The sequence below is a fragment of the Schistocerca piceifrons genome, chromosome 1, assembly GCF_021461385.2.
Source record: "Schistocerca piceifrons isolate TAMUIC-IGC-003096 chromosome 1, iqSchPice1.1, whole genome shotgun sequence".
NCBI lineage: Eukaryota > Metazoa > Arthropoda > Insecta > Orthoptera > Acrididae > Schistocerca > Schistocerca piceifrons.
In genome coordinates, this window is record NC_060138.1 from 234,959,097 (window position 1) to 234,975,539 (window position 16,443).

At 41.4% G+C, this 16,443-nt stretch overlaps 1 protein-coding gene across 4 annotated transcripts in view; it reads right to left on the reverse strand.

The window, feature by feature from the left end:
* The window catches only part of LOC124785945 (inter-alpha-trypsin inhibitor heavy chain H4-like), a 213,198-nt gene that overhangs the window by 117,259 nt on the left and 79,496 nt on the right, over positions 1 to 16,443 (reverse strand). For all 4 annotated transcript variants that reach the window (XM_047254225.1, XM_047254223.1, XM_047254224.1 and 1 more), the window contains exons 8-9: positions 11,911 to 12,055; positions 3,487 to 3,878 (exon numbers count right to left, since the gene is read on the reverse strand). In XM_047254225.1, the coding sequence (XP_047110181.1) occupies positions 3,487 to 3,878; positions 11,911 to 12,055 (537 nt within the window). The remainder of the gene's footprint in view (positions 1 to 3,486; positions 3,879 to 11,910; positions 12,056 to 16,443) is intronic.

The window sequence follows — 16,443 nt, forward strand, 5'->3', positions numbered from 1 at the left end:
CTGCAACACTCCAGCTGTCACTTCCCAAACGAAATTTGTCGTTCTGCAGCGGAGTGTGCGCTGATATTAAACTTTCTGGATAATTAAAACTGTGTGTTAGACCGAGATAGGAGCTCGGGACGTTTATATTTCACGAAAAAGTGCTCTACCGACTTAGCTAGCCAAGCACGTCTCACCACCCAAACTAACAGCTTTACTTCAGGCAGTACCTTACAAACTTCACAGAAATTCTCCTGCGAAACATGTAGGACTAGCACTCTGGACTGCGTCTCAGCAATATCGTTTCTTCTAGTGGTGCTATCCCTGCAAGTTTCATAGGAAAACTTCTGTGAAGTTTGGAATGTATGAGATGAGGTATTGCAGTCAATAAAGCTGTGGAAACGGTTAATGAGGTGTGCTTGGGTAGCTCAGTCCCTGGGTTAGATTCTCGATCAAGCATGAAATTCTCATCTGCCAGGAAGTTTCGTGTCTCTTCCTTGTTTCTAAAACTAGCCTACCCAAGTAAAGCGACCATGCCCTCTATTCATTGGCTGAGTCAAAGTCGCTCGAAAGAGCACAGGCAAAGACCTAAATGTAGCCGATGTAGTAGAGAAAATGCGGAAATTGATCAATGTGTTACCGATACAAAACCAATGAGCGTTTGGCGTCATTGGCCGGGTACCCCTTGCAGGGCAGGTCCGGCCGCCTTGGTGCAGGTCTTATTACATTCGACGCCACATTGGGCGACCTGTGCGCCGGATGGGGATGAAATAATGATGAAGACAACACGACACCCAGTCCCTGAGCGGAGAAAATCTCAGACCCTGCCAGGAACTGTCGAAGCTGCGTTGATAAAGTACCGGAACTTCAAGCGCTGATGGAAAGCACTGAAGCTGAAATCGTTATAGGTACGGAAAGCTAGCTGAAGCCGGCATGTTATAGTCTTAGATGGATATTTCAGTTTACCAGATATAGACTGGGACACTCAGATGTTTATGACGGGTGGTAGGGACAGACCATCGAGTGACATTATACTGAGTGCACTATCCGAAAATTACCTCGAGCAATTAAACAGAGAAACGACTCGTGGACATAACATCTTGGACCTACTGATAACAAGCACACCCGAACTTTTCGACTCTGCAAGCGCAGAACAGGGAATCAGTGATCATAAGGCCGTTGGGGCATCTCTGAATATGGAAGTAAATAGGAATATAAAAAAAGGGAGGAAGGTTTATCTGTTTAGCAAGAATAATAGGAGGCAGATTTCAGACTACCTAACAGATCAAAACGAAAATTTCTGTTCCGACACTAACAATGTTGAGTATTTATGGAAAAAATTCAAGGCAATCGTAAAATGCGTTTTTGGCAGGTACGTACCGAGTAAAACTGTGAGGGACGGGAAAAACCCACCGTGGTTCAACAACAAAATTAGGAAACTACTGCGAAAGCAAAGAGAGCTTCACTGCAAATTTAAACGCAACCAAAACCTCTCAGACAAACAGAAGCTAAACGATGTTAAAGTTAGCGTATGGAGGGCTATGCGCGAAGCGTTCGGTGAATTCGAAAGTAAAATTCTATGTACCGACTTGACAGAGAATCCTAAAAAAGTTCTGGTCTTACGGTAAATCAGTAAGTGGATCGAAACAGCATATCCAGACACTCTGAGATGATGATGACATTGAAACAGAGGATGACACGCGTAAAGCTGAAATACTAAACACCTTTTTCCAAAGCTGTATCACAGAGAAAGACTGCACTGCAGTTCCTTCTCTCAATCCTCGCACGAACGAAAAAATGGCTGACATCGAAATAAGTGTCCAAGGAATAGAAAAGCAACTGAAATCACTCAACAGAGGAAAGTCCACTGAACCTGACGGTATACCAGTTCGATTCTACATAGAGTACGCGAAAGAACTTGCCCCCCTTCTAACAGCCGTGTACCGCAACTCTCTAGAGGAACGGAAGGTTCCAAACGATTGGAAAAGGGCACTTATAGTTCCAGTTTTCAAGAAGGGTCATCGAGCAGATGCGCAAAGCAATAGGCCTAAATCTCTGACATCGATCGGTTGTAGAATTTTAGAACATGTTTTTTGCTCGCGTATCATGTCATTTCTGGAAACACACAATCTATTCTGTAGGAATCAACATGGATTCCGGAAACAGCGATCGTGTGAGACCCAACTCGCTTTATTTGTTCATTAGACCCAGAAGATATTAGACACAGGCTCCCAGGTAGATGGCATTTTCCTTGACTTCCGGAAGGCGTTCGATACAGTTCCGCACTGTCGCCTGATAAACAAAGTAAGAGCCTACGGAATATCAGACCAGCTATGTGGCTGAATTGAAGAGCTTTTAGCAGACAGAACACAGCATGTTGTTCTCAATGGAGAGACGTTAAAGTAACCTCTGGCGTGCCACAGGGGAGTGTTATGGGACCATTGCTTTTCACGATATATATAAATGACCTAGTAGATAGTGTCGGGAGTTCCATGCGGCTTTTCGCGGATGATGCTGTATTATACAGAGAAGTTGCAGCATTAGAAAATTGTAGCGAAATGCAGGAAGATCTGCAGCGGATAGGCACTTGGTGCAGGGAGTGGCAACTGATCCTTAACATAGACAAATGTAATGTATTGCGAATACATAGAAAGAACGATCCTTTATTGTATGATTATATAATAGCGGAACAAACACAGGTAACAGTTACTTCTGCAAAATATCTGGGAGTATGCGTTCGGAACGATCTGAAGTGGAATGAACATATAAAATTAATTGTTGGTAAGGCGGGTACCAGGTTGAGATTCATTAGAAGAGTCCTTGGCAAATGTAGTCCATCAACAAAGGATGTGGCTTACAAAACACTCGTTCGACCTATACTTGAGTATTGCTCGTCAGTGTGGGATCCGTACCAGGTCGGGTTGACAGAGGAGATAGAAAAGATCCAAAGAAGAGCGGCGCTTTTCGCCACAGGGTTATTTGGTAAGCGTGACAGCGTTACGGAGATGTTTAGCAAACCCAAGTGACACACTCTGCAAGAGAGGCGCTCTGCATCGCGGTGTAGGTTGCTGTCCAGGTTTCGAGAGGGTGCGTTTCTGGATGAGGTATCGAATATTTTGCTTCCCCCTACTTATACTTCCCGAAGAGATCACGAATGTAAAATTAGAGAGATTCGAGCGCGTACGGAGGCTTTCCGACAGTCGTTCTTCCGCGAACCATACGCGACTGGGACAGAAAAGGAAGGTAATGACAGTGGCACATAAAGTGCCCTCCACCACACACCGTTGGGTGGCTTGTGAAGTATAAATGTAGATGTAGAAATAGGAATCGAACCCGGGACCGCAGGACAGCAATCCGTCACTCTGACCCCTCAGCTATCGCGGCGGACACAAAAAGGAATAAGTGCGTATCAGTAATCCATAAGATAAAAATGGAACACATGAACAATGGCTGCTTAAACCTTTCAATATTGATGAGAGGTTTGCAGACAGTGGTGCGAAAACCTACCTGCTGGCCGTCGTAGTTGAATGTGACGTCGGCGAGCAGCGGCGAGGCGATCTGGCGGTAGAAGTTTCGCAACTGCAGGTGGGCGTCTGCGGCCTCGTAGATCCTGCGGCCGACGCCGCTGTTGCGCAGCGCGAGGCGCCTCAGGAAGCCGTAGTCGGCGCCGGTGCCGAAGGCCAGCGTGAAGATCGCCGCGCCCGACTCTGCGTTGCGCTCGGTGATGCGGCGAACGATCTCGTCAGTGTCGCTGACCTGGCCGTTAGGCTCGCCGTCCGTCAGCAGCACAATGATGGGTGCGTGCCGGCGCCACCCCGGCGCCGAGCCGCCGCCCCCGCTGTGCACTCCGGCATCCGACACGCGCAGAGCCGTCTTCAGTGCACTGAACATGTACGTGACTGCACGGCACACACGTGAGTAAATTAGTTATCGTCCTGCTTCCAAATTACTGGCAGCTAACATACACTACTAGCGATTAAAATTGCTACACCACGAAGATGACGTGCTACATACGCAAAATTTTACCGACAGGTAGAAGATGCTGTGATATGCAAATATTAGCTTTACAGAGCATTCAGACAAGGATGGCGCCGGTGGTGACACCTACAACGTGCTGACATGAGGAAAGTTTCCAACCGATTTCTCATACACAAACAGTAGTTGACTGGCGTTGCCTGGTGAAACGTTGTTGTGGTGCCTCGTGTAAGGAGGAGAAATGCGTACCATCACGTTTCCGACTTTTATAACGGTCGGATTGTAGCCTATCGCGGTTGCGGTTAATCGTATCGCGACACTGCTGCTCGCGTTAGTCGAGATCCAATGACTGTTAGCAGAATATAGAATCGGTGGGTTCAGGAGGGTAATACGGAACGCCGTGCTGGATCCCAACGGCCTCGTATCACTAGCACTCGAGATGACATGTATCTTATCCACATGTCTGTAAGGGATCGTACAGCCACGTTTCGGTCCCTGAGTCAACAGATGGGGACGTTTGCAAGACAACAACCATCTGCACGAACAGTTCGACGACGTTTGCAGCAGCATAGACTATCAGCTCGGAGACCATGTCTGCGGTTACCCTTGACGCTGCATCACAGACAGGAGCGCCTGCGATGGTGTACTCAACGACGAACCTGGGTGCACGAATGGTAAAACGTCATTTTTTCGGATGAATCCAGGTTCTGTTTACAGCATCATGATGGTCGCATCAGTGTTTGGCGACATCGCGGTGAACGCACATTGGAAGCGCGTATACGTCATCGCCATACTGGCGTATTACCCGGCGTGATGGTATGGGGTGCCATTGGTTACACGTCTCGGTCACCTCTTGTTCGCATTGACGGCACTTTGAACAGTGGACGTTACATTTAAGATCTGTTACGACCCGTGGCTCTACCCTTCATTGGATCCCTGCGAAAATATACATTTCCGCAGGATAATGCACGACCGCATGTTGCAAGTCCTGTGCAGAAAATGTTCGACTGCTGCCCTGGCCAGCACATTCTCCACATCTCTCACCAACTGAAAACGTATGGTCAATGGTGGCCGAGCAACTGGCTCGTCACAATACGTCAGTCACTAGTCTTAATGAACTGTGGTATCGTGTTGACGCTGCATGGGCAGCTGTACCTGTACACGTCATCCAATCTCTGTTTGACTCAATGCCCAGGCATACCAAGTCCAGAGGAGGTTGTTCTGGATACTGATTTCTCGGGATCTATGCACCAAAATTGCATGAAAATGTAATCGTATGTCAGTTCTAGTATAATATATTTGTCCAATGAATACCCGTTTATCATCTGCATTTCTTCTTGGTGTAGCAATTTTAACGGCCAGTAGTGAATTAATTAACTAGTTTAGATGGTTGTATTTACACAGTTCTAAAAAAGAAAGAAACCTTAAGGACTGGTCCTCTCCTTTTCACGCTTGTGCAATTGAAAGTTCACTACCCAGACATCAGTTCCTAAATAAGTATTTCGCAGAAAATCCGAAGAAGGCTGGGTTAAGTATGAAATTTTTTTTCATTTATTAACGTAGTCGCTGACAGCTGAGTGTTCAATGTGAAAGTTATGTGAACATAAAGTGAACGACTAAAATTTCTGTTGTAGCCCCTTTTATAGGATTTTATTTAATTTTCATATTTATTAGCAAATGGAAACATTAACTTAAAAATATTTACTTATACTTTTTAAAATAAATGCAACACCCTTTGGTACTAATAGTTACAATGCGGGAGTGTTGTAACAAATAAGTCTGTAAAGGCTGCACTCAGAATCCTGGTTTGGAGGGGGCCTCGGCTCTTGGGATTCTATTATGTGAACTACGAACATAGGGCTAAAAGCTGTTTGGTTTACCCCCCCCCCCCCCCCCACTCACGCCAGTGGCCATTTGTATAGCCACTCAAACATCTGACTTAAAGTAGCTAGGTTACCACATATTAAGCAAGGTTTGAACGACTGACCAGAAGCGACGTCCATGAAAATTGCATGAATTGTTTAATTCGTTCAGCAAAAGACTTTAATTGGGCTGATATTAATGCTCAGGTAATGGCACCATTTGTATAGGCATCCTTCAGATTTTACGTTTAAAAAAACGCAAAAACACGTTGTATGATGAGATTCCTGAAGTGCACCGCTTCTGTGCTTTCAACTTGTACGAATAGTTCAGACTTTGTATCAAAGTAGGTAAAAGGATAAAGTCAAAATGAAATTTTGTTGTCCAATAATCTTTATCTCAAGTCGGTTTAAAGTGAATAAAATAAATTTAAAAAACGCATTCTTACCATAAAATTGATAATATATAGCTTCATTCGGATTTCATGTACAAAAAACAGGTTTTTGTAAGAAAATAGAGAAATAATCCTTTGCCAGGATGTAAGAAACGTGGTTCATAAGACGATAAAAAAACCTATACCAGATCATCATTGACTGAGTCAACAAAAATTTACATCGGTTGCCAAACATTGGTGGTTTAATGTCAAAGTTATTGTAGAGTAAAAGTTGCGGACCACAAGGAAAAGTGCTCCTATGATAAGAAAAAAAAGACGAATATGTCCTGGACAGAGTTAGGGATGGAAAGAAAAGGTCTAGCTTTTCGACATAACCGGCAGTTTCGAAGACTTCTGAATCCAAACATCTTGAAATATTCGCACTATTTTACAAGTTAATACTGCTTCCTCGCTGCCGTGAGCTTTCTTAGCGAGATGCTGGCACACCCCTATCTTACAAGTCCCTTATCCTATGACCAAAATCCAGGAAATTCACCAGGCATAGGAAATGTATAATAACTTTTTTCTTGCGGGGGGGGGGGGGGTGATAAAATTTTTGGGAGTGGGTTTGCTTCTGGACTACGCTGTAACAGTTTTATTTTTAGGTGGGACGGGTTGATTTTACCCAGAGTAGATGGTTTCACCCCTAAACCCATCCCATATTAAATGTACAATGCAGGGCGTAAGAACAAACAGACACAAATTTGTGTGCTTCTAGAGAGTGGGACGCATCTACAATGGGAAATATCAAAGAGCAGGGTACATCTACAATAGGAAGTATCCCATAGTGGGGATGCATGTATCCTAAACTTTCATCTCTTGTTGTGTGATATTGCATATTGCCTGGTGATGACATGATGGCATGTGTCATGTTACCTGGCACGGCATCATGTAACATGTTACTTTACATGACATGATGCGTTGTATTACATGACATGGGTGCCCATCATAACAAGTAAAAAAGCACAAATACGCAAGATGTTTTGCATTAAGTTTCTTTGAAGCTGGTAGAGAAGTCGAAAAGTTAGTTCCCTTCTTTTAGATCCCTAACTCCGTGCAGAACATATTCGCCTTTCTTAGGACTATGGCAGCAACATATTTCTTTCTCGTTTCTAACAGCAAGGAAAATGCCACTACTGATCATGAATTAAAATTTAGTACAAAATTGCAAAACAGCATGCAGAAAATAAAATAGTCCTTATTTACAGAGATTTAATGATATTATTATTATAATTATTATTGTTCGAATCAGGCTGACACAGGAGCACACGAGACGCCTGGTTTATGACATCGTATTTCTTTCCTTTTTTTTGGCTTCCCAATACTTTTTTATTCTTGTTCTCTGTTGTTCTCTCCTATCTATTACGTCTCAAGAGAGAGTGATTCTCGCATGATGGCAGATGTTTTCTAATGCCTGCCGGAAATTAAACTCTGAAATGCGCCGGCAGGTGCAGCAGTTTGTAGAAGAATGTTATTAGCACGAGCAAGAAAAGGCCAAGGAAAATGTCTGTAGTCTGCTTCTGAATCTGAATGGCTGAAATGTTTATACGTAAAATGATTTTCATGGAGATTCTCGGAGCTAAGGAAATCGAGGGTCATTGGCACCCCTTATGACTGTGGCAACGTGTTTGTCAAAGTATAGTGTGGAGGTGACAGTAAATTAGTTGTGTGTATGTAGTCGAGGGTGAGTGAGCCTTAGTGAGTCACAAAGTTATTCTACTGGTACTGAAGCGCGTAGGAGTATTAAAGTGTGTGTTCCCTTATGCAGGTGTGGAATGTGGTTTAGAAAGGCGCCTTATGTGCACAGACATCAATTTGCTGAAGCAGTACCACACAATATATCGAAGAAAATCTCCTTTGAAGATTGGAAGATATCTAAATTCTGTGAAGCACAAAACAGATTAATAACAAATTGATCGGTAGTGTAGCACGTAGCATAATTAGGTAATACATGTAAAGATATCAGTCCTGGGATTTCTCTAGTGGCATACTTTTTTCACTTTTTTGGATCTGATATTTATTTGAAAATGAAAATGTTAGTTAACAAATGTGGAAGCATAGTAATTCTTGAAAATAATATGGGTTTTTTGATTACTATTTGCAGAAAATATATGAAAATTTAAAATTTTGTTTAAAAGTGGAAACATAAAATAAAAAAATCAAATACTTTTTTTTTTAGAGTGAATGGTATTGTTGACGTATATAATCTTTTCGTTTAGTGAAGAGTCTTTTCGCGTATCTGTATCGAAAATTCAATTTTTTATCATGCAACTGGCAATCAAAAGTAGTAACATTTTTTTAATAAAAAGTCATTTGTTTTTTGTTAGTTAACATCCTTTTCTTAATAAATATGAAGTACAAATGTGTGCTAGTATCAAAATTAAAACCAACAACTTCATTATTACAATCTCATTAATCTACTTGCTGAGGTCTCAACGAATTTGTACTTAAATTGCGAATGATTTACCCTTAAGAGCATGTTGCAAGAATTGGTCGTGGTAAATGAATAATCTTCCAAAGAACCATTAAACATTAATAACTGTTGAACACTTCATGTAATCTTGACAAAGAAGGCAACAGATGATACCTTAGGGCACTAGCACTATCATCAGCAAAAGCCTATTTATTTATTGAGTTAATTCGTATTTTACATATTTTAATTATGTAGCTGTGTCAGATTATTGTATTATCTCTAGTCGCATATCAAATGAATACAGCATGGTATTCCTTAAACCTTTCCCTACTTCATTGTACAACATATGTTTACGTTATTACTTCAGTTATAATTTATGTAATTAAATTGTAATTTGGCCTACATTAAAGACACTTGCAATTTGAAAATGGTAATTTTACACGTAAAATTTGTTAGCACCACTGAATAGAGTGTAAAAAGCACATGTACTGAGGATGTTAAATTTATTGCTGTGTATTTTTAACAAATTGTTCTGTGTTATTTGCCGTTATTGCACATGTGCAAAATTCATGATTAAATTGTTCATCGTTAAACTTTTAGAAATAGAGTAATGTGTTTGGTCTGAGGAGGTTCAGAGAGAAAGACCTTTCATTTGACATATGCGTTTTTGTAACATGTATATTCTGAATGCTGTTCCGTTTTCTATATCATTTTCATTATTTTATTCTTCTGTTTGAATACATATTGCTTTTTATTTTAAAACTCGCATCACATGCCAAATGCTTGGATACAGAGACTGAAGGATCACTGGTTACACTGTTTCTTGCATCAAGTTTAGTTGCTGGGAACGAAAGCAGACACATATGGCTCGAAATTATGATTATACAAAAAAATGTGTGTGAAATCTTCTGAGACTCATGCCCAAGGGAGGACTCGAACCTCCGCCGGCACCAGCCGCACAGTCCATGATTGCAGCGCCCTAGACCGCTTGGCTAGTCCCGCGCGGCCATGATTATACCGACTCGCACTTCTAAAAAGAACCGTACATTTCAGTGCTTAATCTCGTCCCAGGGATTTTATTTAGTACACTGCATTATGACAGATTCGTCACATCCATCCCTTTCATGTCATTCTGGTTGTGTTATAGGTAACATTGCGTCTCGGTGTTTTATTCCTGCTATCTTCAGAATTTCAAAGAATTTGTTCCAGTCAAACGCTGCAAACCTACATTCCCCTTTCGTCAGTTTATATTCTAAGATAAATTGTGGGATCAGTATTACCATGCGTGTTCACCAGAGTCTAACACTGTATTCATGTTCGTATTTATTACCACCCACCGCTCTTCTGCATACGAGTATTCCTTCCACCTTGCAGCCTTTTCTCCGTTGTTTAGTTCGGGCTTCCCACCTGAGCTCGTACAGTCATACTGCTGCTTCTCTTTTCCGCTAAGCTTTTAATTTAATTTTCCGACATGCGACCCCTAACTTTTCCGTGCATGCTTTTACAGCCTTGCATTTTTTGTCTGGCCGTTCTTGCTCTGCGACTTTCCACTTTCTGTCGGTCTCATTTTTATGGGCGTCTGTAATCCCTTTAACCTACTTCATTTGCTGGATTTTTGTATTTTTCCATTTTTTTAGTTAAATTCAATATCCCATGTGTTATCCGAGGATTTATTCTGTACCTTTTACCTACATGGATTCTCTGATGCCTTCACTACTTCATCTCTCGAAACTACCGGTTCGTCTTGTAGGGTATTCCATTCTCTAGTTTCTGTCAGTCGTTGCAGAAAGGCCCCTTTGACATTCTCTACGACCTGTGTGACTTTTAATCTGTTCAGATCCGATCACAGTAATGTACTATCTTTTTCTAATTTTGTCAGACTTAATTTCCCCCTCATAACCAATGAATTATCTTCAGTCCACATTTGTCACTGCAGATGTTATAGTGTTTTGAACCTAGTTTCGGAGAGCTCATTACATACATAAAGCATCTGAAACCTTCCACGTACGTAACCGTCTTTCATGATTCTTAACAATTATTAAAAAACCCTTTGCGCTAACTTCCACAAGAAGGCTTCGTCTTGAACCCTGATGTGTAGTTCTCCACTGGAGTGGACAGCTGCCAATGTCGCTTCTCCGGCGTTTTAATCAGTCCCGCGGCTACAAATGTATGTAGTTCACTGCAGTAGACACAATCTACTGGTGCTGTGCCCTTTCGGCTTCTACAGCCTTAGGATCCATTAAAAAAGTCAAAGAAGCGACATTAATAGCTCTTCACTGCAGTGGACAACTGCACCTAGAGTTAATTCCTTTTTCTCAGTTCCCCTTTGTTGATATGCTTCCTTTTCCTACTATTGAATTCCATTCTCGCATAGAAATTAATTTTTCGTCTTCTTAAGGACGTCAATAATGTCTTTTATCTGATCATACATTCCTCCAACTCCTTATCACTTATGGTGTTAGTAGTCATATAAACTTGTGCTATTTAGGTGGATGTTGGCTTTGATTCTATCTTACCTATGAAATTACTTGACGTTAGGAGGTAGAGTTGAGTATTGTGACACTACCTAGTGCTTATATCAATAACTAACATTTGTAGAGTGGTTAAAATTCTGAGATTCATATAACATATACTGAGAAGCAACTATCAGACATGTGAAATTACAAGCAAATGCCTAATGTACATAGGGTAATGAAATATTTGTGGTAGTAGACTGGATTTATGTACTGCAAACTGCGATGTTAAAAGCTATTGTTAGAGTCATTCCAAGTTCTTCAACGGTGATCAGTTTTCTAAATGTTTTCACCTGCCTAATGAGACAGAGTATAATCATGAACGGTAATTCATCAAATGTGCTTGTGTTAAACAGGAAAACGTGCGTAATGAAATGTGAGACAAAATATGTCATAATGACAATAAAAAAGGGATATGTCTCCAGCCAGCTTCGTGTTTCTTTTTTTTATAGTTTCATATTATAGTGAATCATATCCACTGCTTTATTTGCAGCAGTCGCTACAATAATCCTACAATCTTTGAACTACATGGGCGCATTAAAAATACAGCAAATGCATACTAATTCGAAGTATTTTCTTCTGTCTGAGGTGCCAATTGTCAAATGCGTTTCACACACGTACATTGGCAACTGTTTTCTAGGAAAAGCAGAGAAGATGAAATCTGGAAGTTAACTACAGCTCTTTTATTGTATTGTGATTTTTATATGTTTAAAGTCCCGGGGGAGACTTGTACATACGTCCGTTCGCTTCAAAGGAGTTAATGCTGTTTTTGGCCTTCGCGATGTTCTCGCTTGTTGCTTCGACGATGGCACTGGCGTTGAACGCAGAGCTCACGCCCGGCTGCCAGTGTCGAAACGTGAGCGGCACGTCTGGATGCCATACCTGCAACCAAGCATTATCACCTGAGTCCCACTTCATTCAGCGTGGTACAAAATTCACTCAAATGTCCAAAAACCCTCCCCACATACGCGCTGCTAAGGATTTGGTTGATCAGTAAAACGGAATGCATACCGTCTTGGAAACAGGTTATAAGATGAACATCGGCGTTGTTGTGGTCTTGAGTCCAAAGACTGGTTCGATGCAGCTCTCCATGCTACTCTATCCTGTGCAAGCTTCTACATCTTCCAGTACTTACTGCAACCTACATCCTTCTGAATCTGCTTAGTGTATTCATCTCTTGGTCTCCCTCTACGATTTTTACCCTCCATGCTGCCCTCCAATACTAAATTGGTAATCCCTTGATGCCTCAGAATATGTCCTACCAACCGATCCCTTCTTCTACTCAAGTTGTGCCACGAATTTCTCTCCTACCCAGTTCTATTCAGTACCTCCTCATTAGTTATGTGATCTACCCATCTAATCTTCAGCATTCTTCTGTAGCACCACATTTCGACACCTTCTACTCTCTTTTTGCCCAAACTATTTATCGTCCACGTTTCACTTCCATGCATGGTCACACTCCATACATATACTTTCAGAAACGACTTCCTGACACTTAAATCTATACCCGATGTTAACAAATTTCTCTTCTTCAGAAACGCTTACCTACATGTCTACATTTTATATCCTCTCTAGTTCGACCATCATTAGTTATTTAGCAAAACTAATCTATTACTTTAAGTGTCTCATTCCCTAATGTAATTCCTTCAACATCACCCGACTTAATTCAACTACATTCCATTATCCCCTTTTTGCTATTGTTGATGTTCATCTTTCAAGATACTGTCAATTCCGTTCAACTGCTCTTACAGGTCCTTTTCTGTCTCTGATAGAATTTAATCTCATCGGCGAACCTAAGAGTTTTTATTTCTTTCCCATGGATTTTAATTCCTACTCCAAATTTTTCTATTGTTTCCTTTACTGTTTCCTCAATATACAGATTGAATAACATCTGGGAGAGGCTACAACCGTGCCTCACTCCCTTCCCAACTGATTCCCTTTCATGCCCTTCGACTCTTGTAACTGCCATCTGGTTTCTGTACAAACTGTAAATAGCCTTTCGCTCCCTAAATTTTACCCCTGCCACCTTCATAATTTGAAAGAGAGTATTTCAGTCCACATTGGCAAAAGCTTTTTCTAAGTCTACAAATGCTAGAAACGTAGGCTTGCTTTACCTTAATTTACCTTCTCAGATAAGTCGTAGGGTCAGTATTGCCTCACGTGTTCCAACATTTCTACGGAATCTAAACTGATCTTCCCCAAGGTCGGCTTCTATCAGTTTTTTCCATTCGTCTGTAAAGAATTCGCGTTAGTATTTTGCAGTTGTGGCTTATTAAACTGATAGTTCGGTAATTATCACATCTGTCAACACCTGCTTTCTTTGGGATTGGAATTATTATATTCCTCTTGAAGTCTGAGGGTATTTCGCCTGTCTCATACATCTTCCTCACCAGATGGTAGAGTTTTGTCAGGACTGGCTCTCCCAAGGCTGTCAGTAGTTTTAATGGAATGTTATCTGCTCCTGGGGCCTTGTTTCGACTTAGGTCTTTCAGTGCTCTGTCAAAGTCTTCACGCAGTATCGTATCTCCTATTTCATCTTCATCTACATTATCTTCCATTTCCATAATATTGTCCTCAAGTATATCGCCCTTATATATACCCTCTATATACTCCTTCCACCTTTTTGTTTTCCCTTCTTTGCTTAGAAATGGGTTTCCATCTGAGCTCTTGATGTTCATACAAGTGGTTCTCTTTTCTCCAAAGGTCTCTTTAATTTTCCTGTAGGCAGTATCTATCTTACTGCTAGTGAGATATGCCTCTAGATCCTTACATTTGTCCTCTAGTCATCCCTGCTTAGCCATTTTGCACTTCCTGCCTATCTCATTTTTGAGACGTTTGTATTCCTTTTTACCTGCTTCATTTACTGCATTTTTATATTTTCTCCTTTCATCAGTTACATACAATATATCTTCTGTTACCCAAGGATTTTTACTAGTCCTCGTCTTTTTACCTACTTGATTCTCTGCTGCCTTCGCTATTTCATCCTTCAAAGCCACCCATTCTTATTCTACTGTATTTCTTTCCCCCATTCCTGTCATCGTTCCCTAATGCTCCCCCTGAAACTCTTTACAACATCTGGTCCCGTCAGTTTATCCAGGTCCCATCTCACTCAAATCCCAACTTTTTGCAGTTTCTTCAGTTTTAATCTACAGTTCATAACCAATAGGTTGTGGTCAGAATCCACATCTGCCCCTGGAAATGTCTTACAATTTAACGCCTGGTTCCTAAATCTCTGTCTTACCATTATATAATCTATCTGAAACTTTCCATTATATCCAGGCCTCTTCCATGTATACAACCTGCTTTCATGGTTCTTGAACCAAGTGTTAGCTATGATTAAGTTATGCTCTGTGCAAAATTCTACCAGGTGGTTTTCCCTTTCATTTCGTACTCCCATTCCATATTCACCTACTACGTTTTCTTCTCTGCCTTTTCCTACTATCGAATTCCACTCACCCACGACTATTAAATTTTCATCTCCCTTCACTAGCTGAATAATATCTTTTATCTCATCATACATTTCATCAACCTCTTCGTTATCTGTAGAGATAGTTGACAGACTAACTTGTACTACTGTAGTAGGCGTGGGCTTCGTGTCTATCTTGGCCACAATAATGCGTTCACTATGCTGTTTGTAGTAGCTTACCCGCACCCCTATTTTTTGTTCGTTATTAAAGCTACTCCTGCATTACCCCTATTTGATTTTGTATTTATAACCCTGTATTCAACTGACCAAAAGTCTTGTTCCTCCTGCCACCGAACTTCGCTAATTCCCACAATATCTAACTTTAACCTATCCATTTCCCTTTTAAATTTTCTAATCTACCCGCCCGATTAAGGGATCTGAGATTCCACGTTCCGATCCGTAGAACGCCAGTTTTATTTCTCCTGATAACGACGTCCTCTTGAGTAGTCCCCGCCCGGAGATCCGAAAGGGGGAACTATTTTACCTCCGGAATATTTTACCCAAGAGGACGCCATCATCATTTATCCATACCGTAAAGCTGCATGTCCTCGAGAAAAATTACGGCTGTAGTTTCCCATTGCTTTCAGCTGTTCGCAGTACCAGCAGAGCTAGGCCGTTTTGGTTAGTGTTACAAGGCCAGATCAGTCCATCATCCAGACTGTTGCCCCTGCAACTATTGAAAAGGCTGCTGCCCCTCTTCAGGAACCACACGTTTGTCTGGCCTCTCAACAGATACCCCTGAGGCACGCAAGCCTCGCCACCAACGACAAGGTCCATGATTCACCTACAAAATTTAATTCTTGAAGTGTGACATGTCTAGAAAACGACCAACTTAGACGCAATGAACATCAACAAAGGTGAAACAAGTGTGATGCAGTGTAGAAAAATTAAGTGAAGTGATGCTGAGGGAATTAGATTAGCAAATGAAAGGCTAAAATTTGTAAGAGAGTTGTGCTGTTTTAGCAGGAAAATAACTGAAAACCGTAGAAGTAAAGAGGATATAAGATACCGACTCACCGTTACAAGGTAATCGGTCGAGAAAAGAGAAATTTGCTGACTTGTAACATAAAATTGGGTCTTAGGAAGTGTTTTACGGTGGTATTTGTTTTGTTTATAGCCTTATATGGAATCAAATATGGACGGCAAGCAATATATACAAGATCATAGAAGTTTGTGATGTTACAGAAGAATGGAGAAGATTGAAGGATAACTGAAGAAGAGGTACTGAATTGAACTGGAGAGAAAAATTAGGTATTGCAAAATGTGCCTAAACAAAGAGATCGGCTCGTGGAACTCAATCTGAGGCATCAAGGATGAGGCGGTTTTGTACGGGAGGGAAGTGTGAGGAGAAAAATTGTAGATCATGAACAAGGCTTGAGTACAGTTGACACTTTCAAGCTGATGTATGTAGTTTGCAATGTAGGTTTATTCGCACGTGCCTCTGGGGTTTCTGTCGATGACTGTATGAAAGTTGGAAGAAATACTGATTCATGGTACATATCATTCGATGGGGAGAGCATCTCTTCAAGTTTCCATTCGTAATACGCACCGTGACAAAGTTGCAGATTTCACTACTGGAGGGCAGGTGTGTCAGGACATATGAACTAATCATCCGCTCCTTACCGTTGCCTCGAATTAAAAGGGGCGCTCAAAAACGCTCCGTTTGAGGGCGTTGCTACATCTCAGATTCAATGTAGCGCGACTCCGATGCGGGTATATAAGCACCGAAATGTAGGCAAGATATCAGTGTGACATTCGTGTCTTTTCCGAAGTACACGCGATAAATATGGAAAACTGAGGTATG